Source organism: Myotis nattereri (genome assembly GCF_964212035.1).
Source record: "Myotis nattereri genome assembly, chromosome: 10".
NCBI lineage: Eukaryota > Metazoa > Chordata > Mammalia > Chiroptera > Vespertilionidae > Myotis > Myotis nattereri.
Genome location: NC_138085.1, coordinates 43,336,267 through 43,363,829, shown reverse-complemented (window position 1 = coordinate 43,363,829; position 27,563 = coordinate 43,336,267). Strand labels below are relative to the sequence as shown.

The 27,563-nt window shown below is 39.6% G+C and overlaps 2 protein-coding genes across 2 annotated transcripts; one reads left to right on the top strand and one right to left on the bottom strand.

Moving 5' to 3' along the window:
• Positions 1-899: 899 nt before the first annotated feature.
• Positions 900-7,966, bottom strand: GKN2 (gastrokine 2; the record flags this gene model as incomplete). Its single annotated transcript, XM_081101551.1, has 6 exons — positions 900-982; positions 1,790-1,946; positions 2,591-2,701; positions 4,517-4,654; positions 5,092-5,213; positions 7,930-7,966. 6 exons carry the CDS (start codon positions 7,964-7,966, stop codon positions 900-902), a joined length of 648 nt encoding a protein of 215 aa, XP_080957677.1.
• Positions 7,967-21,586: 13,620 nt separating this feature from the next.
• Positions 21,587-26,182, top strand: LOC308526046 (gastrokine-1-like; the record flags this gene model as incomplete). The annotated part of the gene is made up of 6 exons (XM_081101007.1): positions 21,587-21,598; positions 23,485-23,538; positions 23,626-23,763; positions 24,714-24,824; positions 25,281-25,428; positions 26,088-26,182. The coding sequence occupies 6 exons, from the start codon at positions 21,587-21,589 to the stop codon at positions 26,180-26,182; spliced, it is 558 nt and encodes a 185-aa protein (XP_080957133.1).
• Positions 26,183-27,563: the final 1,381 nt, after the last annotated feature.

Genomic DNA, 27,563 nt, shown 5'->3' with positions numbered 1-27,563 from the left:
ACAGGGGTCACCTAAGACCATCCTGCATATCAGATATTTACATTACAATTCATAACAGTAGCAACATTAAAGTTATGAAGTAGCAACGAAAATAATTTTATGGTTGGGTCACAACGTGAGGAACTGTATTTAAAGGTCCAGAAGGTTGAGAACCACTGAGCTACATGATCTGGAAATTTGCCCACATTATGCAATTTCTTTGTCATATTGGAAATTGCTTCCCTTCTATATAGGGGCTTGGCATTCCCAGATCGGTTCTTACTTCTGCTGGGATTTTCAGCAAAAGTTCCCTGGGTGATGGGTGTTCCAACCTCCCTCTCTCCTGGGACAAAATATATCATGATAGTGTTTATTAAGGGTGAGTCTACTGTGTTGATGAGCTAAAAGGCATGTGAATGGCCCTCAAAGCTTAGTGTTTTGTCAGAGGGGATAGTTTTCTTCATCTGAGTAGTCAAGTTTTTGCTAAGGGTACCCCAAATCCATGCCCCTTCACTAGGTGGAGGTTAGTGCCACCTGAGCCCCTTCTTCCCCCTGGGCTGCCCTAGGGTGTTGGACAGACAAAGGGGCAGCTGGTCAGTGAACAGATGCAAAGATGGAGACTTGCACCCACAATGAGCCTGTATGTGACCCAGCCATGTTATTTGGAAATTTTCACACTTCGTGTACTTGACTTGAAATCCTGGCAATTTCTCTCCTTCTATATATTGACATAAACATCAGTTGACACCCCTTTGCTATTTACAAAAAAAGCAAACACTCAGATAGCTATAAATGTTGTATTTATGTTTTACTACTGAATCTCAAAATTAGTTGGGGTTTTTGGAAAGAATTTAATTTGTCTTCTGAGGTGAAACCAAAGGGCATATTTCATTGAAAAGATGCAACCAGTGGGCTGAGGCTTAAACATCGATGCCTCCACAGATGGAAATCCCAAGGATGCCCAGGAGGCCAGCCTTTACGCAGCCATGAGCACCGGCATCATCTGAAAAGGGGGAACATTTTTGAAGAAAGAAGATTGAGAAATACATTATTAGAATGCAGCAAATCAGAGCCTTTTGTAAATGTCTTGACTGGGGGTTGTACATGCAATTTCATGTTACCCAAGATTTTAGCTATACATGTACTGCAAAGGATAATACTATCCTAGCTTAAATAGACGGACAATTTCTGGAAGAGATGTCCGGCTCCGTTCAATTGATGCTCTGCTTAATGCCATGCTATGTGTCTTTACTTACAAATGCTAATGACCTTACTAAAAGAAAAATGTCTTAACTAAATTTTTTTTTCCTGGGCAGTAGAAATGTATTGAATGCTAATTCTTTTCATCTTTATCTACCTCCCACAACTCTGGGGAATTTGTGTTGTTGTGTGCAACATCTGTGGCCCAGCCTCTTTGGCTCTGGCCTCTCTTCTGTATTTAGAAAATATGTATAAAAATACCAGTAAAGCCCAGCGACCCATGAACTAAGAGGTCACCAGTTCAATTCCTGGTCAGGGCACATGCCTCAGGTTTTCCTTGACACCCAGGAATCTTTTTTTTATCCCATTCTCTGTGTTAACTGGTCAACTTCTCCGCCAGATTATATGTTCCTTGGGGGCAGAGTTTTATCCATTTCTGTATCTCTCCTAACATTTAGCACAATGTCCACATGTGGTCAGTATTTAATTCCCAAAGCAAACCAGATTGAGTCATGTTTTATATTTGTATTTCACACAACACCTAGCAAAGTGTTGGCACATTAGAGGTTTCAGAAAATATTGGGTGAAGAAATGATTTCTTTGTACTCACGTGGTTTTTCAACCACTTCTGCCTTGTACAAGGGGAGGTGTTTGCAGAGCTGCTCGATGGGTGACCCGAAAAAGAACCATTTCATGTCTGTGAACCAAGACTGCAGCGGGTTGTACTTGACCCAGGTATATTCGGTGGAGGACATGGTCTTCAGAGCCTAGATCAGTATAATAGAGTGGGACTGGATAAAAAGGCGTTGACATAACCTGGTATACCTCATTCTCAATTGTGACTTCTTTTTCTTTCAGGTTATTAAGTAGAAGGTGGTCAGGAATCTCAAGACATCTTCTCTTCCTGACCACTTGGTCTTCAGAGAATCCTCATTACTACCAATATTATTTTGCTGGTGATGACAATGAAACCCAGAGAGGGTGATGCCTATGCCCAAGGTGGCACAAATGGGAGGGAGAATTAAACCCCAGATGTCTAGCTTCATGATGTTTTTTATAATTCTCACTGTACTATATTGTTTCTTTGCATGTTGTGTCATTGAATATTATAACGTCACTCCTTTTCTTTGCCCTTCAGTCTTTCTTAGATCCCTGCTCTGAAAAGAGAAGCTGTGCAGTCCTTTCTACAGAAACAATGGGATTTACTATAAGTTCTTGTATTGGGAGCTCTATGGTAGAAATCAAGCTAAGAGATATACTCCTGCATCAAAAACAATAAATGTGAAAATACTCTAATAAGTGGATAGTAATAAGATATAAAATTATGATCCCTTACCCTCTTCATTTCTCCATAGTCACCAGTTTTTCCTGGCTCAAGAACATGGAATATTTAAGGCCACTCCAGAATTACCTTCCTCTCATAGATGAACCGTTTGAGTTGGTCCAGAGCAGGGATGGCATCATGGTTCATCTTCATGACGTAGCAGGCTCTTCGGGAGAGGATCCTGGATGCGATGTAACCCTGAGGCAGCAAGAGCACAGTTACTGCCCCTCCCAATTCCCTGGATTCTGAACTTGGTGAGAATGATGTGTGGACCTTGAGAAAGCCTTGAACATACACAGTAAGTGCACATGACTGATTTTTAATCTGCAATAAATCCTATCCATTCAACTTCTTTGACATACTATTTTTATTTCTTCACTTGTCATCTCTATCTCTGAAAAGTGGGCCACATTATTTGTTATGGAATGAAGGTCTACAGTTTGCAATTTGAAAGATTGAGAAGCAGCAGCTCTCTGTCTCTATTGATTTTGTGATGCCTCCCCTTGATTTGGAGTACATGCAATATTCTTTAGAACTGAGCTCTCCAATATGTTAGTTATTAGGCACATGTAGCTCTTTAAATTTAAATTCAATAAAATTGAAAATGTACTTCCTCTGTCACACTTTTACCCAGGCACAGAGCGGTGCACTGTGGATATAAGTAGATTGTTGTCTTCAAGGGGTCCATAGCCACAAGGGCCAGCTGCTTCCCTTTTGGGAAATGTGGGTGTAGAACATTTCCACCATTGCAGAAAGTTCCATTGGACAGTGCTGGTCTAGAAACTCTCCTTAACATACCCATGCCCACCCTCATCCCCCATACACACTTGCTTCATCTATTCTTCCCTTCTCTACCACCTTCTCTCCATCTTTTCTCCACCTCTAATCCAAGTTGGCTGGGTAGGGATGGGTTGGAAGAAGTTGGAATTGGAAGAGCAATGGAGGGTGAGGACCTTGGAGCCAGAAGGAACCTAAGGGCATCTAATCTTCATCTAGAGTGGTACTCTTCAGAGTTCCAAATAGTTATACAGCCTAGAAGACTGTATGTAACATCAACCCTTCTGCTTCCTATTTTTCAATTCTCACACATTTTCAGTTCCTAAAATTCAAAAATAGACTGAGACCAATGGTGATGATCATGGAAGAGGCTTACATCCTCACCACTTCATTTTTTTTAAGACACTTTTGGGATTTTCTTGACATCTGCTTAAAAACAATTTCAGTAGAACTTCCTTTTAATCCATGTTTTTCAAAGACTCTATACTTTCAAATGTGTCCTGGAACTCCCAATACCAATGGGGAGAAAACATGTGAGGATGCTTGTACAAGACAAGAAGAAAAATGTATCCAGACATCCAGTGAGAGGGATGACAACCTTCCCATATCCACAGTGCATAGCATTGTGCCTGAGTAAAAGCAAACTCATAGTTACAGTGAACAACCAGAAAATAAGCAAATAATACACGGAAAAAGGACAGAATATGTTTTCTGAGCAGGTTTCTGAGATTTTTTGTCAATAATAGTAACTAAAACTTGGAAATAGTTTGGTGTTTTAATTAACATACAGAAGAAGCATGCTTACAGAAGAAGCATGATTTATTGTGTAGCCTACATGCAGAGTTAAATGCATATAGTTGTTCTGGATTTCTGGTCACTTGTGACTGTTTCATGATCGCTCTTTTTCTGAACAATTTTTTGTATGAGAAGCACCAATTCATTCATTTATTTATTCGATAAATATGTTTTTAGAGTCTGAGTGCTATGCATTGCTTTGGGCTTTGTCCATTCTTTCTGAGCCTGTAGCGAGACAGTATCATCATGCTTTCAATTTCCACCTGAAAAGGTCAAGTAAACGTGTATGTTTCCTATGTCATATTTTTGTCTCAGAAATGATTTTGTCTGTTTGTTCATCAATAGCTTGATTATTTAAAAGGAGAAGCAGAAGGACATGCTGATTGACTCGCAGGATAGATTATAGGATTCAAATAATATAAACATTCCCTTGCAGCTTACATGTTTATAGTCAAAAACGGTGGTAGAGGAGCACGACCCAGCATGGATGTTAACGATGGCAGTGTTTTTTTCATTGTCAATTGTCATTGTCTCCTGAATATTGCCACCATTGTTGTTTGGGCTGATGATGTTAAAAACCTAGATTGGCCACAAAGACAAAATGGTTTTTCTATAAATCACATGCATTTGAAAGAATCCCTCCCAGCAAAATAGAGCCTTATATCTACTATGAACAAGCAATTGAAGCCTAAAATCTCTCCACTGGGAACCCAGACCAAAAGCACATGTTAAAATAAGAATGTAAAATTCTTTCTCATAGTGGACAATTGTAAGGGAGAAGCAATGATATCACAGGAGAGATGAGATTGACCACATTTTAAAGCAATGGTTTACATTTTTTAAGGTATTGCCATTGGAAAGAAATACTCAATCTCATTGTTTCCATTACTGGTTATTTCTGGGATTCTATCCCAAATAGGTCATATGGACTCTCTACTGTCCTTCAGATTATCTTGTATCTTCCTTTTCCTCTCCCAACATCTCCAAACTAGAAAGTTCGTCATGAATCAACTCACCTCGAATCCATGAGACTGTGTTCCAAAGATGGCCAGCGCCACCAGAAATAACACCTGAAAAACAGACCAGTCACTTTCATTCCCAATAAGGTAATCATTGAAGATCGAGACATGAGAGGACACTGGACAGGACAAGCATAAATATCTCAGAAAATATAACCTAGAGACACTGGTTTGTGGTCATGGATGGTCAATAGTCCAAAGTATAAAACACACACACATTCACTTGGTTGACAGGTATTTATTGAACTTTTTGTCACCCAGTTCCCAGCCCTTTCTAACATCAAAACCTTCTACATAGCATGTGTTCTTATGCCAGGAAGAACTTAGGGCAGAGGAGCAGTGAGAAATGACTGGTTTTACTGTGGGAATGCCCTGGTGTGGTTCATTCTGGCTTTGGATTGTAAGATCTGGTAAGAAAGAAAGAGAGAGAGAGAGAGAGAGAGAGAGAGAGAGAGAGAGAGAGGAAGGGAGGAAGGGAGGGAAAGAGGGAGGAAGGGAGGGAGGGAGGGAGGGGGGAGGGAGGGAGGAAGGAAGGAAGGAAGGAAGGAAGGAAGGAAGGAAGGAAGGAAGGAAGGAAGGGAGGGAGGAAGGAAGGAGACCTAGCCCATTTGGCTCAGTGGATAGTTCCTGGACTGAAGGATCCCAGGTTCGTTTCTGGTCAAAGGCATGTATCTCGGTTGCAGGCTCAGACCCCAGCTCAGGTTGGGGTGCACGTAGGAGGCAACCAATCAATGTGTCTCTCTCACATGGATATTTCACTCACTCTGTCTCTCCCCTTCCCTTCCACTCTTTCTAAAAATCAATGGAAAAATATCCTCGGGTAAGGATTAACTAAAAAAAAAAAAAAAGGAAGTGGGAGAGTAAAACACATTGAATATGGATTCACGGGCAATAGACACAATGGGTTTTTAAGGGAAAATATGAAAATAAGATGCTTGGGGACATGGCTCTAACTTTTGAGGCTGACATCAAGGGAAACCTTCTTATTCTCCCACAACCTATGCCTTAGTGTTACCATCAGAGAAAGGCTAGGCTACAGGCCATGTAACTGACACTGAGGCAGTTCTGACACTTAGCTGTAGTTGTGTAAAAGTCTAACCCAATTCTCTGATCCTGGTTTCGTGCTGTCTCTTCTGACATCACAGTGCACCCCACTATCATTGAAAACTGCTGCTGGAGGGCATCTGCTAGAAGGCCGGTATTTTTAAGAACTGTCAGTGGGACTTTTCTACTGCCCCTTCTATATTGCCAATAACATTTCTCTCCTGATGGCTGGGGGTGGAGTGTCTGACAAAGACCACCCACTGATCTGCAGAGGGACACATCTTCTCTGACTCCAGGCTGGTTCTAGTAACCTCTGACACTCCTATGTATTCTATTAATGAGGCGTGAACAGGTGGGTGGAGGACTGACCACCTTAGTGGTATGATTAGAGAGGGCTCAGGAAGTGCCTCCTGCCTCCAAATAACCACCTACTCAACACTGTGATTAATATACCACAGCGATAGGTCTGTGCTTCCAGTTAGGTCTCCTCTTGGAAAATCAAGAGGCTCCTGGGAGAGGAAACTCTTTAAGTTGACAGTCTTTAACACCTTGTGGGGAGGTACTTATCATTTTGCTTTCTCCCATGGCTTCTAAATGAGAATAACAGATAGAGACTGGGGCAAGGAATTCTGATATAGAACACAACATAGTCCACTGGCCATGGAGCACTGTAGGGAGGAACTATGGGAGATTGGGGCTGGACTGAGATTAGTTGGAGGGGTATAGGGGTCATGACAGGGATGCTTTGCCAGGATTCTCCTGTAGGTGGGGCCTAAGATGGGTACATTTCTAGCCTAAATCCCAAGTTCAATGGCTTGGGAAAATCAAGTTTCTCCATGTCTCAGTCTTCTCATCTGTAGAATGGGGTAATACTCAGCTCAGAGTTGTTGAAGTAACTAGATTAAATTATTCATGTGATATGTTTAGCATAGGGCCTAGTATACACTTGGAAATAACTTCTGCTATTATTATTGTTGTTAATATTTTTAATGTTATTATTTTAAATTACCACTTCTCTTTTTGATAGTAAATGAAGTTATCCTGAAATGCTTACATTCCCTCCAAAGCTCATAATAAGAATTATTATTAAAAAATTCTCCACATTAAAATTCTCTAGTTATTGCCAAAACTTTTTCTTTGTATTTTCAGTAAACATTTCAAAATACAGACAATAAACAAATACATATTTGACTTAATATTCAACACTATTCCTAAAAAAAGACATCATTAACTCAATCACAGAAACTTATCTAAGAACCCTGAAATCTAAGGCATATTGGATACGAACATTCTCTGTAGGCAGCCACCACAAGAGTATAAAGAAGCATAAACAAATACTCACAAGGGTTTTCATTTTGTCGGAAGGGAAGAAGATGCTGGAGCAAGTGAGGCTGCCTGGAGCAGCTCCTACCCTTTATATTGGTTTCAAGGTGTGGAAATCTCTTTCCAGACCGATCACTGTGGAAAAAGCTGTGTCATATCCGACACACCCCAGCAAACTCCTTTATCGAGATTGAGACCCAACCACATAACCTGATATCAATGAAGTTCATTAGTCAGTAGTGAAAATTCACCACTTGGTCACTCTGTAAATATTCCCTGCTTATCTGCTCTATGTTGCACATGAGAGTTCAATTTCCACCCTTTAAAAACATTGCGAGATGCTTGTTTTATGCAGACATCTTAACAGAGAAGGGCATATTCTTAATATTGCACCCACCCCCTCCTTGAAGTAAAGTCCTCCCTTAAGATCTGAATTGGGGTCCCCACTCAGTGATTATTCGTACCTACCCTGCTTCTTGAGTTCCTCCACCCAAGGAATGGACATGAGACTAGAGGCAAGAACAGTGGCTGGGGGCCTCTTTTGAGAACAAACAACCTTATGACTTTCTTTCTCTTCCCCTTTAGAGATGGTATCAATTTTCAGAGACTCATGAAGAACAGGGCTCAGAGATTTCTCTGCCCAATTACCGGGGTTAACCAAATTTTTACATTAAGCCTTGGCCAAGACACTGTGAAACTGTGATTTATATATCTCTAGTTATCTTGAGGAGCATTGAGAAATTCTCAGATTAAAAAAAAAAGAGAAAATAAAGTTTAATTTGTATAATTTTTATAGTGCCACAATCAGAAAAGGCTCTCTAGGCTGGGTTCATGAACTCAGAAGGTGGGGGAATACAAAAACAAACAAAAAATTGAAAATTTGTTAAATATTGAAAATCACTATAGTAAGCAAAGAATAATATAGTGAGCATAAATGATGTCCTTGATCTACAACTACAGTGACTACCTAACTAGCAGGATTTTTTAATAGGGCTTTTAAAAAACAGACATTTGGGCAATTTGGGGCTGACCTAGTTTACTGGAATTCTGCTACACTGGCTGTTCAGTTGTGGTGGATGTAAAATGTGCTGCTTAAAACATTTATTTTATTTTACTTTAGCGATAGAGAGGAAGAGAGAGAGAAAAACATGGATTTGTTGTTACACTTATTTATGCGTTCATTGGTTGATTCTTGTATGTATCCTGATGGGACAATGCTCTAAACCAGTGGTTCTCAACCTTCCTAATGTTGTGACCCTTTAATACAGTTCCTCATGTTGTGGTGACCACCAATTTCATTGTTACAAATTGAACATAATTAAAGTATAGTGATTAATCACAAAAACAATATGTAATAATATATGTGTTTTCCGATGGTCTTAGGCAACCCCTGTGAAAGGGTCATTCGACCCCCATAGGGGTCACGACCCACAGGTTGAGAACCGCTGCTCTAAACAATTGAGCTACTGGCCAGGGTGCTGCTTTTATTTTCTTAGCTTTCTGAGATAGCAGTAGCAAGAATGATTACAATTTTGTAGTATATCTGCCACTTTTCTCCCAGGTCTGGCTCCAAAAGCCCCCCAAAGCAAGCCACAACTATACTAGTAGACATAAGAGCAGATAGAGGTTTTACCATCTATCGGGTAGACTCTACTCTTTACTTTGTCCTGTCCCCAGGAGTTCTGAGTCTATAGGCTTGATAATGATATAGTTAGCATTTATGAAGCACTTGACATGTTCTAGCACTTTCCAAGCACTTTGCATATGTTGATTCATTTGATCTCATAACAACCCACTAAGCTACCTTCTGTCCATGTTCCATTTTACATATAGGAAAACTACGGAGCAGGGAAGTAACTCCTCAGCATTATGCCGCTTCCAGGAGCAGGAGGGAATCTGAGCCCAGTCTGACTTCACAGTCCACACTTGTAACTACCAGTACTACACGCCTGTTAGTTGCTGGGTAAGTGTAACTTCTTGCCTTACTGAGATGGAGGCGTTAGGATGGAGGCTTTTGCCTCCATATGTTTCCATTTCATAAAAAAAAAAAAAAAAAAATTACGTCATTTTTCACTTTTCAACCTCGACATTCAATAACTTACTAAGTGATCATCCAGTTAAATCTTGGATCCATCTGACATCATAGATAGTTATTGGAATATTATTGACTATATTTCCTATGCTGCACTTTACATTCCCATGACTATCCTGTAACTACCAAGTTGTACTTGTTAATCCCTTCACATTTTTCACCCATCCCTTCAACCCCCCCTCCCAGAAAAGAATGTTTTTGGGCCACAAGTTTGGTTTCGAAAAATCAAGCTTACCCACAACTCGATGGTGAAAACTTAAACAAAAATTTTTTTATTAATTTCAGAGAGGAAGGGAGAGGGAGAAAGAGATAAAAACATCAATGATGAGAGAGAATCATCGATCAGCTTCCTGCTACATGGGATTGAGCCCACAACTTGGGCATGTGCCCTGATCAAAAATTGAACTGTTTCATAGGTCGATGCTCAACCACTGAGCCATGCCAGCTGGGCAACAGTGAAAACCTTTAAATAGGGGGAATGAGACACTGTGTTTGTAAGAGTTGTTGTAAGTGAAATTCATGGCTAAGCTGCCCACTCCCCACTGAGGGGATGCAATTGCTGACATGGAAGGGCCTCATGCTGTACCCACACGTTGGATACTCTGACATAGTAGTTCTGAGAAGGGGCACAGGCCTGTGAACTTTTAAAGCTCCATGTGGTTCTGATTGAAAGAGCTGTTTCAAATCCTGTTCAAACCTCTTGTGAGGAACATAAGACTCAAACAGGTTAAAAAATGGGGGCAGGTGTGGGGTGGAGGGGGTCAATAAAAAAAAGGACATAAAATTTTAAAGAAAAAAGCAAACAAACAAAAAAATGTTAAAAAATAATAAAAATAAACATAGCCAAGGTCCATGCATAGTTAGTGGCAAAAATAAGACTTTTCCTTGCTATTCTATTGTTCAAAAAATAGAAAATTCATTGGTTTGTTGCCTTTCTATACATAAGTTTAAGCCAATTTGTGTCTTTCTCTCCAATATATCAGCTACCTTTTCTATTATAAGACCTAAATCCTCTACTTTCGCAATCTCTCTCTCGCTTTCTCCATCCCTATTCTCTCCCGTTTCCTTTCTTTCTATCTCACAATTTACTTCTGCAACTTTTTTTTGGCAGGGATTTACATTACATCATATACCATAATATATCAGACTCAACATGTCTAAAATAAAGAATGTTGCATTCTTTTCCCCAAAGCTGATCTTTTTTTGGACACTGTTATTTCTGTTGATAATTTCTCTGTGTCTGCAGGCTCATTTTGAAGTTATCCTTGATTCTTCTGCCATTTTTCCTCTGTAATGACTCTATAATTTGGGTCTTTCTCTCCAATACATCAGCCCATACTCCATTCCTTGTCATCACCACCACATACTGTCCCTGTCACAATGGTTTTAATTAGAATAATTGGCACTAGCTGTTGTAACAAACAACACTTACATCTCAGCCATTTGACTAAATAAACTTTTATTTCTCACTCACATAAAATCTAATACAGATGACTTCATGGTGGGTGGCTCTCTTCCAAGTGATGACTTATGGATTCCACCCTCTTTCTTAGGCAGCTTCCCCATCTTGAATCTGTAGCTTCATGGTATCCTGACATCATGGAACTGGCAGATGGGAGTTTAGATAAACAGTGTGAGAAGACACATCTGCTTTTAACTTCTTCAGACTGAAAATTACCACATCTGTTCATTATCCATTGATAAAGACCGTCACATCACCATATCTAGATGTGAGGGAAATAAAGCTTAGCTCTATGCCAAGAAGACAAAGCCTGTCTGTGCCAAAAGACCAAAATTGTACTTCCTGCTTCCAGGCTGTCCATTGTTTCATCCTCAACATCACTATTAATTCATGGTTCAAAAGCACCACTTTGCCTACATTGCTCTTATGCTCAAAACTTTTTAAAATTCTCCATCAACTCTAGGACACAGTGGTTGACTCTTAGCTTGGCTTTTAACTCACTCTATAGTCTTCTTCCAAACTAATCTCCCCAAGTGATGTGAGTGAGGAAATATTCTAAATAAAGGAAAGAAGATGTGAACATAGAGGTAGAAAAAGGTTCATTGCTCAATTGCCATAAAAAGACACTGAAATTATTTGACTATACTTTTTCTGTCCTTTCCCTCCATATCCTAAACTCCCCACTTTTTATCATGTTATTTTCCTTTCACACTACCTTTGTCCATTTTGTCTTTCTTCCTCCTCTCCTTCTTTCCTTCATTTCCCTTCTTCCTTCTATTCTTAGTGGCTTCCTACCTTATGAAAATCATGGGAAGAATATTCTGAAAGCCGGTCTGGTGTTGCTCAGTGGTTGAACGTCAACCTATGAGCCAGGAGGTCACGGTTTGGTTCCAGGTCAGGGAACATGCCCAGGTTGTGGGCTCAATCCTCAGTAGGGGGTATGCAGGAGGCAGCTAATCAATAATTATCTCTTATCATTGTTATTTCTATCTCTCTCTCCCTCTCCCTTCCTCTCTGAAATTAATAAAAATATATTTAAAAAAGAATATTCTGAAAGAGACAGAAGGATGAACTAGGCCCAATGAATCTCTGCTCTCAGAGAGTTTGCTATCATAAAATACAAATAACTGTTAAGCTATCAAAATATAGTAAATGTTAAGTATCAGAGGAGAGGCACAAGTTGAATGTTATGATAATCTAAAGTACAGATTGTATTAGCCATATCTATTGATGACAAGCAAAAACATTTATATTCTTCATCATTTTCTACATTATATAAATAATCACTTCTTTTCTTTAGTGACCCTAAATTCACATATTTTCAATTTACAAAAAGTTTTTACAAATCCACAGGAAGCTAATGAACAAATACAATGTTTTAAAGGGCAAAGAACATGATTAGAAGAAGAGAAAGCACTAACAAGAAATGGTGAAGAGTTGAAGTTCCAGAAACATCCTACCTGGACTTGAATTCCAACTTCTCTAATTTATCTTGTGGAAGGAAAGCATAGCAAAGTGCCCTCTCAAAGCATCCTCATGAACACTGATGGCTCACATACATAAAATACATAGAACTGCCACAGAGTAAGCTCCCAATAAAGTTTATCTAATATTATTATCATTTTATTATAGGTAAAACATTTGAACCTCATAAGTTATTAGAGAATTGCAAATTCAAAAAACATTATTATATTAAATTTAAATGAAACTAAGATATCTGGAAATTCCCTAATTATTTGGACATTTTTAAAAAGCCACTTCTAACCCTGTTGGGTAGCTCATTTGGTTGAAGCATCGTCCCTTACACCAAAAGGTTGTAGGTTCGCCTCCTGGTCAGGGCACTTGCCTAGGATGCTTGTTTAATCCCTGGCTGGGTTGAGTTCAGGAGGTAATCAGTTGATGTTTCTCTCACACTGGTGTGTTTGTCTGTTTGCTTGTTTTTTTTCTCTCTCTCTCTCCCCCTTCCTCTCTCTCTAAAAATCAATGAAAACATATACTCACGTGAGAATTAGAGAAGAAACCCGAAAACAAATATCAAATTAAACCCAAATCAAGCACAAAGCAATAATAAAGAGCAGAAATCAATGAAATTGGATAGAGAGGCATTACATCATGATAAAGGGGTCAATTCTCCAGGAGATATAATAACCCTTAATATACACACACCTAACAACAGAGTATCATAAAAACATGAGGCAAAACTAACAGGACTGCAGTGAGAAATAGAGGCCTACTATTCTGGCTGGATACTTCGCTATTCCTGTCCAGTAATTGATAGATCAAAAAGTCATAAAATCAATATGAATATAGTTGAACTTAAGAATACCATCAATCAATTGGATCTAACTGACGTAGAATACTTCATTCAGCAACAACAGAACATGGAACAAGCTCATGTGGAACATTTACCAACCTAGACCACATCCTGGGCCATAAAACATATCTTAACAACTTAAAATAATAGAAATCCAGGTATGTTCTCAGCCCACAATTGAATTAAATTATATATCAATAACAGGAAAAAAAACTGGAAAATCCAAAAATATTTGGAGACAAAAATAATACACTTCTGCATAACATGTGGATCAAAGAAGTCTCAAAAGAAATGATAAGGAAATATACTAAAAAGTTAACAGTGATTATTTTTGCATAGAAGAATAATGTGTCACTCATTTTTTTTCTTTTTTTAGCCTCACCTGATGATATTTATTGGAGAGAGAGAGAGAGAGAGAGAGGTGAGAGAGAAACATCAATTGGTTGCCTCCCGTATCTACCCTGACTAGGATGGAACTCAAAGACTTTTGGTGTATGGGAAAACACTCCAACCAACTGAGCCACCCGGCAATCATTTATTCTTGATAATTTTTCAAGCTTTCTATAACTTTCTATGAGCTGCTTTCCTGATCAGCTGACATAAAGGACTTGGATAGATTGGCAAACATTTTGAACAGTAGCTGAAAGGAAGAAGGGAGAACATCACTACAGACAAGGAAAGCTGAATTCCACTGATACTATTACAGGTGCAAGGAGGATATTTTTTAGTTTAAATTCTTTTCTTTTTTACCTCCTATTCAATAATAGAGTGGAAATTGTATAATCTCTTCTAGATTTGGGGGAAACGGCCAAAATTAGTAGAATCTATTTTGTACCTGTATTTCAGTTGAGCTCATCCTTGATTGAGCCCTAATCATGTGACAGTAACTATGTTAGACACAAGGAATATGAGTTCTGTCACAGAAGACTCATAGCATAATAGATATATATAAGATGTCCATCACACCTCATCCGTATATACCTTCAACCTATTTTAAGGTGAATCATAAAATTTTAAACAATAAATGGTGTCTACATTTTTTAAATATACATATATGTTTAGATATCTCCTTTTGTGCATGCCTTATATTCCTTTATGAAGAGACCAAATCAATTTTAAAGGTGTGTCAATTACCAAAAAGAAATCAAGTGATTGCTTTTCTAGAGGAACACCCATGGCCAACAACTAAAATGTTAATTTACTGGGAGGAGCTGAAGGGTGTTGGACACACCACACAGCTATGAAAAAGAGAAAAGGGCCTCAGACACGCAGGGATACACCTAAGCACAAAGACCAGGGAGAAAGGGAAGTTTCAAGTGGCTATTGGTGAGAATTAAATCCATATACTATCTCAAGCTCAGTATGTAGCAAGTTGTAGTTTCTTGATAAGTGAAATAATTCTGACTCAATTTGTCTCTATCTAATTGTGATTAACTGAGATATTTCAGAACCATAAAGGTGAATCTGAGAGAGTTAAGAATGTTATAAGCTGGTCTCCTCACAGCCACTGAACCCCAAGTTCACACCACCTGGCCTCACCCTGTGACTCATCATGCAGGTATATGGGTTAAACCTTGACACTTCCTGTACCTGCACCCAGGCCCCATCAGTGGAGGTAGAGGGTCTATGCAGGGAGATGGGGAGAGGCAGAAGGTGGGATCACTCATGAGCCACAGCTCCCAAGTCCCAGTGCATGCGACATTGTCTCATCAGACTTGACCTACAAAACACAAATTCAAAAATAAAATTATTAAGAATTTCAAGATGGCGCCAGCAAAGCACTGAATTCAAGCATGAGTCTCTCTTCTGAGCACAAGCCCTGTGAAGACACTGGCCATGTGATCATGAAGTTAGCCTGTCCCAGATGTAGATTTCAGGACTCTGGAGTATGAGTTCTAGCTGTTTTACATCTTTGACTCTTCTGTAGCACTTGTGTTTAACTGGGGCATCGCATTTGCTGGAGCCTGGTGTCTTGCTGCTAATTAAAAACTAAACCTGGAAGCTCAAAATTCCCTGAGGCACCTCTGAGAATCCAATATCCTTATCTGAGTATTTTGCCCTTTCCAGGAATGGCTGCCATGGTTGAAGAAATACACCTTAAGCATGAGTGCTTTTGCACCATCTTCTCTAACCTGCTTCGCAATGAACACTAAACAAGGAATAAGTGCTCTTGTTTCTGAATGAGCTGTGAGATCATTATAAAGCAACATATTTCTATTACTTTGTGATTATTGTTTCTCATATTTTCTCCACATCCTTTTCAGAATGGAAGTACTCAGCCAGGCTTGATTGTTTAACATTCTGTTTATCTCTACTTTCATATATTTTATATAAGTGAAGTCATCACTCAGGAGACCTTCTTTTAGCAAGACTTTTTCAGTTTGGTTGCCTTGGGGTGGGGGAGGATCCAAAAAGTTTGGCAAATGCAATTGGGTAGATAGACAAGCAGCAACAGAAAGGCAGCATTGTCTATATTTTGGATGACAGTGGTCTCGGAGGAACTAGAGAAAGGAGAGGGCTCTGCAATGCACAGGAAAGAGCTTGTTCCACTTGGCTGATATTTGATCATTTCTCTCTTATACAAAAACAATAATGAACTAAGCATGGGTTTTCTGGAATTAGAAGTTTTCTAGCAATAGTTATTAAAATGTTCATTACATGTTCCTATTGCTATTCTTTTGGACATCATTGATACAAGTACATCACTGCCATAAGCCCTGGGAGCTGTAGCCATAGGATGGAACTGTAATTGGAGTCTTAACTACAGGCTAATAAACCAAGATGACTGGCCGAGACAAAAATTTCCCCTGAGATGGCAAAATGTATTCACACTTCACAATGAACCACCTGACTTGAGACCATCCCAAGGGTCTTCACACTGATGCAGAGGATGCTCAGGAAAACAATAATAAAGGCAAAGAGACAGACTCAGAATCTCTGTCTGAACGGGCTTCTACACTGAAGCAAATTAATTAGAGTCATGAATATCAGAAACAGCACAAGAATGAAAGGGAAGACGAGATTACTAAGGACCTCATAGCTGACTGCAAAGCCAGCCCATTACCATGTCTACACAGGAGAGGGAATCTTGAATAAGGTTATTTAATGATGAAAAAGTGCCCTGCACAGAGATATTCCCTTCCATTTAGAGAAAAGTCTGAAAGCACCAAAGGCCCTCCAGATCGACAGCATGAGCATATTATATGTGGGCTGTATTCCATTTGTTCCACACTAAGGGAGTTCCCACCCAGTTCAACATGACAGGGTGTGGGGAAAGTGAAGCTTTGGGTGTCTGTGCTGGGAGATAAAATGACCATAGGGTTCTTGGCATGGCCCCACATCAAGCTCTGTGAGCAGGGCAGACTCTATTGACTCATTGGGGCCACACCATCTCCTGGGACTCCCTTAATGCATCATTCTAGCCAATATAGGTCAGCACCTCTCCCGCTGGCTCCAAAACTCATAAATAAATATAGTTCATTTTTATTGTCTAGCTTAAGCATCTCTTTTATGCAATTACGATTTTTAAAAATATATTCTTATTGATTTCAGAGAGGAAGGGAAAGAGAGATAGAAAAATCAATGATGAGAGAGAACCATCGATAGGGTGCCTTCTACATACACGCCCATTGGGACCAGGAATTGAACTGGTGACCTTTTGTTTCCTGGGTCAAGGCTCAACCACTGAGCCACACCCAGATGGGCTGCAATTATAATTTTTAAAACCAGGCCTATTGAGCATCATATATGTGCCAGCATATTCTAAGTTCTATGGAGGTGTCAAAAACAAACATGGATATATTAGGTCTTTCTCCTATGGGACAAGAAGCATACAAAATATACTCTCAGTGTGAGAGCAAGCAAGGGACTTGCTCATGCTTCCTTAATACTTTTGGCCTTGGATGAGAGACAAGGGTTGAGGTAAGAGCTGACTATCCACCTTACCCCCACTCACCCTCACACACTCATGAACACACATTCATACATGTGCAACACAAAGAACAGAGGAAGATGCCCTGACCAGTTTGGCTCAGTGGATAGAGCATTGGCCTGTGGACTGAAGGGTCCCATGTTCGATTCCGGTCAAGGGCATGTGCCTTGGTTGAGGGCACATCCCCAGTAGGGGGGTGTGCAAGAGGCAGCTGATCGATGTTTCTCTCTCATCGATGTTTCTAAATCTCTATCCCTCTCCCTTCCTTTCTGTAAAAAAAATCAATAAAATATATTTTAAAAAAAAGAACAGAGGAAGAGGGTCTTCTTATTTTTGGAGTCCCTGAAGTAACAATATTGTATACAGAAGGAATTTTTTTCTCTTTGACCCATAGAGGGTAAAAAAGACTTACTGAATGAAGAAAGCACAATAGAATCTAAGCCTCCTGGCTTCTAGTTCCAATCAGTAGTTCCCCAAATGGATTTTCAAATACAGGGTGCAACCTCAGAAGTAGCACATGTCCCCCAGGGATGTTAATGTGTGTTGGAAAAAATCCTATATAATAAAAGGCTAATAATATGCACATTGACCAAATGGTGGGACGACCAGTTGCTATGGTGTGCACTGACCACCAGGGGGCAGATGCTCAATGCAGGAACTTCCCCTGGTGGTCAGTGAACTCCCACAGGGAGAACGCTGCTCAGCCAGAAGCCAGGCTCACAGCTGGCAAGTGTAGCAGCGGTGGCGGGAGACTCTCCTACCTCCATGGCAGTGCTAAACACCCCTCCCCTCAGGGGATGTCCACCTGCTGGCTTAGGCCCGTGCCAGCAGGTGGACATCCCCCGAGGGGTCCCGGACTGTGAGAGGGCACAGACCTGGCTGAAGGACCCCCCCCCACAGTGCACGAATTTGTGCACTGGGCCTCTAGTAAATTAATAAAAGGGAAAGGAAAAGCAACTGGGGTCTATGGAAAATTAAATTGAGGAGAATCTGGATGAAACAGTGTGACATAGATTTCTCCCCTACAGATTTCTTAGTACATTTGATACGTGAACATGCATTGTCTATCTCTAACAGAGGGATTATTCAATCCTGCACTCTATCCCTCTATTTGTCATGGACCATTCACAGGCCCACTGTAGAAATGTCAACCTCAAGTCCTTGGTAAGATATGACATGCACAAAGTGCTCTAGGTCCTGTGCCCATGTACTAAAACAACTACTCTTGGCTGAGTGGAAAGGCACCATGCCAAACACTCTTTGACTTTGCAGCCATGTGACAGTTCCCAAAGCAGATGAATACCTCTTCACATGTCTGCCTCCCACCCCAGGCTAATTGATCTTTTGCAGCTAAAGAGTGAATTTGAAAGAAATTTGTGGACACATTTTAAACATAAATAAAATCTTACCACCCAGGCCAACATTTTGATAGAGCTATTGGTAGTAAATTAAACTTTATAACCATGCAACCACATGCTGTGATTACAATCTATATATATAAAAGCCTAATATGCAAGTTGTCCCCTTAGGAGTTTGACCAGGAGACCGGGAGTTCAATTGCTCACTATCATGTGTGCTGACCACCAGGGGCAGGTGCAGAACAAAGGAAGGCCCCAGCCAGTAGCCGGATGGCCCTGATCAGCCCTGGTTGCTGGCCAGGCCTAGGGACCGTATCCATGCTCAAATTTTGTGCACTGGGCCTCTAGTCCACACATAAAAAGATAATTATGGGCTCAAGAAGGTATCCAAAGGGGAAATTTATAGATCAATGATTAATGAAATAAAGTTTTCCTCTTAAGCAAGTTGACTTACCACCTTAAATTTGTAGGAAAAAAATACAACTTAAATTCATCTCCTGAGCATTTAGTTGTTTGCCAGTGACAGCTTCTACTCTTTGTTTTTGATGAAAATATTTTTTATCATATTAACATAATTTTTGTCAAATAAATGATCTACAAGTCAATAAAGGGACAGAAATTTCTTTCATAGCTCTAGGAAAATGGAGAAGATGTGATATTGAAAATGGAGAAGCAGTGGTATTGAGCTGTGCCTTGAAAAATGAATAGCAGTTTACCAATTCAAGAAAGGCAAGAATCGATCATGTAACCTAGAAACCCACACCTGAAACCTATATGTTCATGTTGACCAATGTCACCCCAATAAATTTAATTTAAAAAAAAGAAAGGCAAGGGGTTGGTGCTCCATTGTGAGAGAATGGCATGAAACATCCTGAGTATTCCAAGAATGATGGGAACTCTGGTGTAGCTAGAATGCACTACATGGTGGAGACCGACAGCTACAGCTTGGAAGGCTTTGGGAACCTTATTATAAAAGACCCTGGAAGTCATTCCAATGAGTTTGAAGTTTATCTCATAATCTGTCAGTGAAAGATGCTAAGCATGGCAGAGTCATGCACTGAAATGTAAAAGATGGTGACGGAGTGATCAATTACATAACTGTTCTAAGAGTCTAGGTGAGAGGAGCTATGGGCAAGGACAGAGTTGAGAGGCATTTCTTTCATTTTTTTTTTTACTTTATTTTTTTTTTTACAACTCATGGACAAATTTTATTTTATTTTTTTTTTATTGCTTAAAATATTACAAAGGGTATTACATATGTGTCCATTTTATCCCCCCACCCTAGAACTTTATTTTTTAAAAGTTTGATCTTACTTATTTGTTACTCATAGGAAAAAAACCTCACTTTTAACTGGACTTAGACTTATAGGTAAAAGCCTATGTTTCTGGGCAATCTGTTCCTGGTGTTTTTCTTTCTTTCTTTTTCTTTTTTATCTTCACTTGAATATATTTTTATTAATGAGGGAGAGAGAGAGAGAGAGAGAGAGAGAGAGAGAGAGAGAGAGAAAGAGAGAAAGAGAGAGACATCGATGTGAAACATCAATTGATTGCCTCTCATAAGTGTCCTGACCAGTGATTGAACCAACAACCTTTTGGTGCACAGGACAGTGCTCCAATGAGCCACCTGGCCAGGGCTGTTCCTGGCATTTTTTTTTCGGTCTCCTTCATTCTCTTGGAAGAAGTTTAGTATATTCTGTGGCCTCGTCCTTATTTTTCTTAGTATGTTGTTTCTCCAGAACAATACGCTCACATTTGTGTTGCAGAGGGTGTGGAGTAACGAAACACTGAAGCTTGGGTGCTTTAGGCCTAGGTTTCTTGTCCTCGTTGTTTAGGGGATTTCTCATAGCATATTGGTGGATGTCATCTTCTTTAGGGAGATTGAAAAGTTTGCATATTCTGCTAGCTCTTTGGGGGCCCTGATGACAAAGCACAGTAGTATCAGTGGGACCAGGAATATCTTTTTCTCCCTTTTTTACAATGACCAAGTTGAGAACACTGAGACTGGCATTCCCAATGCAACCCGGAGAGATTTACGCTCTCTCCAGCCCTCCGTGGTCTATAACAGAGATGCCCCTTACAGGGGCATGGCCACGGGTCAAGACACCTGCTTCAAGGGGAAGTCTTGTTTGTCATTCCCACTACTGATTCCAACCACATAACCCTTCCATTTCCACCCAGTGTGTTAGCAGCAACTTCTGTGTCCATACGCACCATCATCCACATCAGTGAGTTTCTGGCAGCTAGTGGCTGGGAAAGAGATGTTCAGCTTCATCCTGAAGCAGCCGTCTGCCTTGGAGGCGCCATGAAAAAGAGCACAAGGCATTTCTAAGATGAAATGACAAGGTTGAGTAACTAATGGGATGAGGTGGTCAGAAGAAGAGGCTGAAGACAGCCCCCAGGTGCCCAACCAGATGCATGGTACTATCATGGAAAGAGCTCAGGACTGCAGAAAAGGGAGTAGGTTTGGTGGGGTTAGCTAAGCTAAACCATTACAATGGGTTCAGGTAAAGGGAAGGAGATGAAGTCATTCTCACAGGAATGAAGTCATTCGCACATTCACACATGCTCCCTGGAAGGCCCAATGTGTCCACAGTTTCTTATCTGTGATCTTGTTTGATTTTAGGGATTATTCCTTTTCTGAATCTGGAATATCAGTATCTAAAATACCCACACCTGCACTTCATAAGTTATCATAAACCATATTGAGTTTGTTATGATATCTTCAACTTCAACAAATGATGAGTCAGATGAACTCCATGTCAAAGTGCCTTGCTAATCAGGTAGATATTCCAAAAGCTTCTTGCTACACTGGGTTATGGCATGGATATGGGAAATGAGGGGAGATAAGTCTTTGACTCCACCTGGTCACACCTTCTTTGAGTAAAGCCAGTCAAGTACAAATATGAGAGAACTTGTCTGATTCCATGCCTGCCTGCCTCCTCCACTCCATCGCTCTGGTGAAGTCAAGATGAAGTTCACAGTGAGTAGAATTTTTCTTTTGAATTTATTACGTTATAATAGGAGACTGTCAACATTTTGAGCTAAGGGCATCTGCTTCTTACGACAATATCACCATAATGGAAAATTTTGTTTTAAAAATGTATGTCTTTTATTTTCACAGAATTGTGATGTTTATAAGCATCTCTACAGAGAAGGATAGTTATACTGGGATTAAACAGCTGTCTGAGAATCTTATACCATGCTATATTTAATAAAATTGCCTTCCAGATTTAAGTTTGGGCAAAGAGCAAGCAGTCCCTAATCCCTAGAAAATGTCTGATCTTTCCCCTCTGTCTTAACTCCCTCTTTTACCAAAACTCCTAAGTATGTTCAGGCGAGATGAAAAGCATCTCATCAAAATAAATGAGGGAGAGACTTACTGGCACAGTCTCTGCTGTCAAATGGATCTCTAAGTCAGAACGGCTTGCCCAGGACCTTGTCCAGACTCATTTATTCCTGAAAACACCTGAAGCATGAATGAGAGCAGCATTTCACCCGTGGTTCCAGATAAAGGGCTAGGAGTACAGCAGGTGGGCCACAAAATTCTGCCAAAACAACTGGTGGTATCATGTGTGTTTTCTAACAGCATGTATGAGGCTAGAATCAGATGAGTACTTTCACGTTTCAACACACTAAATACTGAAATTTATTACAGCAGACTGCTTCATAATAGAGTATAAAATCATTATCTACAAATAAGTTTTAGAAACCACAGTTTGTGTTTTTTTGTTTTTTTAAAGAGGTCATATCTGGATCTTTCCTAGTTCTGCAATGAACAAGGGATAGAACCTTGGCCAGTACAAACTTGGTCAAGTCACTTAAGTAACGTCTGAAGCTCAATTTCCTGATCTGTGAAAAGACTGCATTGTACTATTCCTCTCTAAAATTTCTTTCATCTCTTGACACTTTTTTTTGAGGCTAATTTTTACTTTCTTCCTAAGCTATCAGGAGAGAAATTAAGCAAATAAAAAAATTACCTTGAATTACCAGTGAGTTCTCAAACCATTTTGTCCCAGGTAAAGGAAATGAGAATAGGTACTCAGAATCAGGCACCCTGCATAAAACTCTGTGTTTTGACAAGCAGGATCATGGACCCAGTGACAAATGACTAATTCAGGTACCCTGGGACAGTTACTAACTTCCCTTATGCCAACCACACTTGACAGCCAGGCAACACCAGTATTCAACCTGTTTACTAATCTATTGCTTTTAAAAATTAAAAAGACTACTTCTGCTATTCGGAAGTCTAGGAAGGAAGGCATTCATATCAAATAGGGAAAGTAACTTAAATCATTTTCAGATGTGATTCTCAGAACTTATAAACATTTTCATATCATACTATTAATTTTCAATTTTATTTTTTAATATACCAACACTTTATTATTTTTTTTACACTACCTACATTAAAAAATTGTAAAACTGCCAAAACCGGTTTGGCTCAGTGGATAGAGCGTCGGCCTGCGGACTGAAAGGTCCCAGGTTCGATTCCAGTCAAGGGCATGTACCTGGGTTGTGGGCATATCACCAGTAGGAGATGTGCAGGAGGCAGCTGATTGATGTTTCTCTCTCATCGATGTTTCTAACTCTCTATCTCTCTCCCTTCCTCTCCGTAAAAAATCAATAAAATATATTTTAAAAAAAAATTGTAAAACTATATATCACAACATAATTACTGTAAGTAACCTACAATTCTAGATTATCATTAAAACTTTTGATAGTTAAAAATATCCAGGGCAAAGAAGAACAGAGAGCATACTCAACAGAGTAGTAAAATTAGTAAATATTTTCTATGACTTGGGTAGAGAAAGAAAGAAGAGGACATTGTCTTGCCATGTGACCGGAGACCAATATTATTTGTGATTTCAGATTTTCTTTGCTGGGCTTCTTGGTGTCCTCCTGGCTCCTGCCCTTGCTGAATATGTAAGTCTCACCTTTTAAAGTGTTACCAAAATGTATTTGCAAAAGAAATGTGATATTAAAGCATTATCAATTTCTCACACATTTCAGAATGTCAACAGCGGCGATAGCAACAACAGTGGTGGGAGCGGACAGCTGTCCGTGAGTGTCAACAATGCACAGAACGTGGCCAATGTTGACAACAATGATGGGTTGGATTCCTGGAATCTGCTCTTGGATTACAATACTGTAGGTAGCCAACAGGCTATTTCCATTCTTTACATATACGAGGTTTCTTTTTTAGCTTAAAAAAAATTGCCTGCTAACCATAAAAGTAAATTCTAACTTCACATAAGCATAGTTATAAGCAAAAGTGCCTATTTTGCTCACCTAGTTTCACCCCCTAGATACAACTGCTGCTAGTAAGTTTCCCACCATCAGTTAAAATTCAAACCAATGAACAGTAAGTAGGACCCACTATGTTCAAGGGGTTGGTAGGGCTCTAAGACAAACATGAGGATCCTTTTGCTTTGCCTGCTGACACCCTCAACAACGATCATCAGCATATTACTGCTGCCAAAGTATAGCCTATCTCATTCTATTTTCAATATCCTTCTAAAAAATGAAAATTGGCATTTCACTCATAATTCAAAAGGACCCAGGGAAATGCAAATTATAGTATTAATTGGTAAGGAAAGCAAAAAATACTTGGCTCTAGTTAGAAGACCCAATTGTCCAAATTACCACCTCAGTATTTAACAAACTTTGTACTTTTAAAAAGCCAACTCTTTTTTGTTTTAGTTTTATCATCTGATAAATTAGAAAACTATTTCCTGTCTTACCTGCTTCCTTGAAATGTAAAGATCAAAGAAGATTAAAATGTGATAATATTTTAAAATTTATTTCAGCAAAACAGACATATGTCATGACTCTTACCATGCTAGAACTTGAAGATAAAGCAACAAGTTAGACACTCAGGTTCTGCCCCCTCAAAGATTTAGTGGTTTATCCTTAGAAATGTTAGCAATAAATAGGATTGCAAAACAGGGTCAGATCCTGCACTCTTATCCCAGTTCAACATGATCTCAGAGTTCCATTTCCCTCTGCTGGCAAAGCGATTTCTGACAAAAAAAAAAAAAAAAAAAAAAAAAAAACTGCTTGGAGAACATACTTCTCACTACCTACCACCTTCCTAACAGGGCTTTGCTGCAGTCCGAGTTTTTCGCAAGAAGGCATGCATTGTGCACAGAATGAACAAGGGTGTCATGCCCTCTCTTCAAGCCCTTGATGCAATGGTCAAGGAAAAGAAGGTAAAAATAAAAGTCTTTTTTACTTTTGTTCAGGGGAGGTCTTAGGATCTCCAGAATCCATCGTTTTTTAAAATGTTTGCCTGAGTTTGTATTCCTATAACTGATAAATGGGTACCTTTTGTTGATAAGGTAGAGGAATAAATTAACTGCATTCTCAGAAGCTGGTATCATATAGCTCAATCCAAGAAATAGAAGATGATCAAATAAGGCCCAAAATTCAGAATATATTTAGCCTCAGACTTCTGCTTATATAAGAAGCTGAGGTTTCACGCCTTGGGACACTTAGAAATTCTGAGACACGCACAATTGCAATTGGTTCTTCTTCATTTTGATTATGGAAAAATTACAGTTAAGCAATACTGCCTGTTGGTCTTGTACACAATCCTCAATTCAACAAACCACTGGGCTTAACATTCATTCTCCCTCTTTCTTCTTCCCTGTCTTCTCTATACTCAGTTTCAGGGTGAAGGACCAGGTGGACCACCTCCCAAAGGCCTGACATACTCAATCAACCCTGACAAAGTCGACAACCTGGACAAGTTTGGAAAACCCATCGTTGGAATGTGCAAGGGGGTTCCAACATACATGGCTGAAGAAATTCAAGGTGAGTAGCCGCCCTACTGTGTACTCCAAATTAGTGCTGGTGGAAATTGTCAAACTATTCGCAAGGTGTGTTCCCAGAGAACACCAACTACTCAGAGATGTCAAAGCTAATCCTTAGGTAGTGCTTGCTCCCTGCCATGCACTATTCTATGTGACTTAAGTATATTAACTCATTTGTTCCTGGATGAGGAAACTGAGACACAGAGATCACAAAACCCTTGCCTCGTTCAATTCTAAGCATTTTGGCTCTGGATTCTATGCTCTTAAGTATTCGGAAATACTACCTTTCAAAGTGAATCTAAAGAGCACTCAAGGCATCTTCAAAGAAATACATGAGTTACTAAATGAAAGGACAACACCAAGAGAATCTATTGACTTTTTATAGCTGAAGCAATTACTTCATTTCTGGGCATTCAAAGAATAACTTAAACAAAAGCGAAGGATCCACCTAGGAACCTAACCCAACAGCAATTTTCCAGATCTTTGAACCAATTGATTTAATGTTGATAGCTAACTAGCTAGATCTCGAAATTGTTGAAGAGCTAGTTTGGAAACTGTGACACCCCCTTTCCCCCCACCCTTTCCCGACATCCCCACACTCCCAAACAAGTCCTAGAAAAGACATTGATATTATGTTTTTTTTTCTTTTCTTTTTATCAGGAACAAGCCTAGCCTTTGCCTTATCAGTGTGCTTCAGTACTATAATACCCCCGTTTTCGGCCCTTTCCTTCTGTGGATCTCTAACGGGAAAGTAAAAAAAAAAAAAAGACAAGAAAAGTTGCTGTGGGTTTGGTCATCAAAATATTTTGATGCAAAATATGCAGAAAAATATGAGTTCTAATGGTTTTTAATCATGTCATTCTGAAATGTTTGGTTTCTTTAAGTTTCAATAAAACTATTTAGCACTGAATGTAGTTTAACCTAAAGTTCCTTATGGTTTCCATTTGATATATCATGTAATATCATGGTCGCAAGTGTAATATCATGGTCGCAAGTTGTTGAAATGCATTAGACCCAACTATTAGCCTAAATTCAGGAACCGTCCCTTATTAAGAACCCCTTCAGGTGCTTCAGATACTACTACTAACCACAGCTCTGGGAATGGTTCCAAAACCATTTGACTGCTCTGAAGACTGCTCTATAGTTGATGTGCACAGTAACATTTCAGATCAGCAAGGGTAGAAATTCACTCAAAGTCATGTGAGCCAGAAAAGGGGGTTAATTGCCAGGATATTCAGGCCTCTAAGTAATCTGAGGATAAGGGAAGCAGCTTGTATCAGAGACTGGAGCCAGGAACTATATTGACACCAAGACCCAGGTCTCCTCCTCTCTCCCTGAAGCCATGTGTCCACTCTTCTCGGCCCCTCTCTAAATTCTGCTTTCCTCCTCGTTCCATCTTTCAGATGGCTTTTTCTGTATTCATGGCAGAAATGGCTGCACCAAAATGTTAGCTTCATCTCCCATGTCTACCTGTCTTTCCAGCATAAGAGGTGGTGTCTAATTCTTTTGAATCCTGATTCCAATTTTTTGGACCCTGTTTGGTTCAACAGTTCATAACCTCCACACTTTGATGGCCAGGGAAGTGAAGTCACATGGTCCACATACAGCACTGGGGTGTCCAGTGAAAGAGAAAGATTTCAGAGAAAATAGAGACTCCAAATATATATTTTCTGTTTTTTTTTATTTAAGTCATGTTTTATTTTTAAATTACAATTAACATATAATATTATATTAATTTCAGGTGTACATCCCAGTAATTAGTACCATAAGAAACTATAGTTTATTTTTAAACATTGCTCCCATACCTTTTCTTTAAATCCTGGATGCCATAAAAGTATACCTAATCCATTCCCATGTCTTCAGATGGGATATCCCTATATTCCCCTACCAAACAAAACTTGGATTTCCACCATTTGAAAAACTGCCAATATTTACCATCCTAATTGGGAGGAAATGACAATTTTCTTTTGCCTGAGGCAATTTCATTGCTGTTCACAAGAAGTGTAGTAGAACTTCCAAAATATCCTAAAGCCATGAGGTGTGGAACCCTGTCAAAGACCCATCAGAGATCAAGGTCTTTAGATATTGCCCTACTGCGAGTGAGAAAGAAATCAAACTGAGGCTCATGAGCTGGAT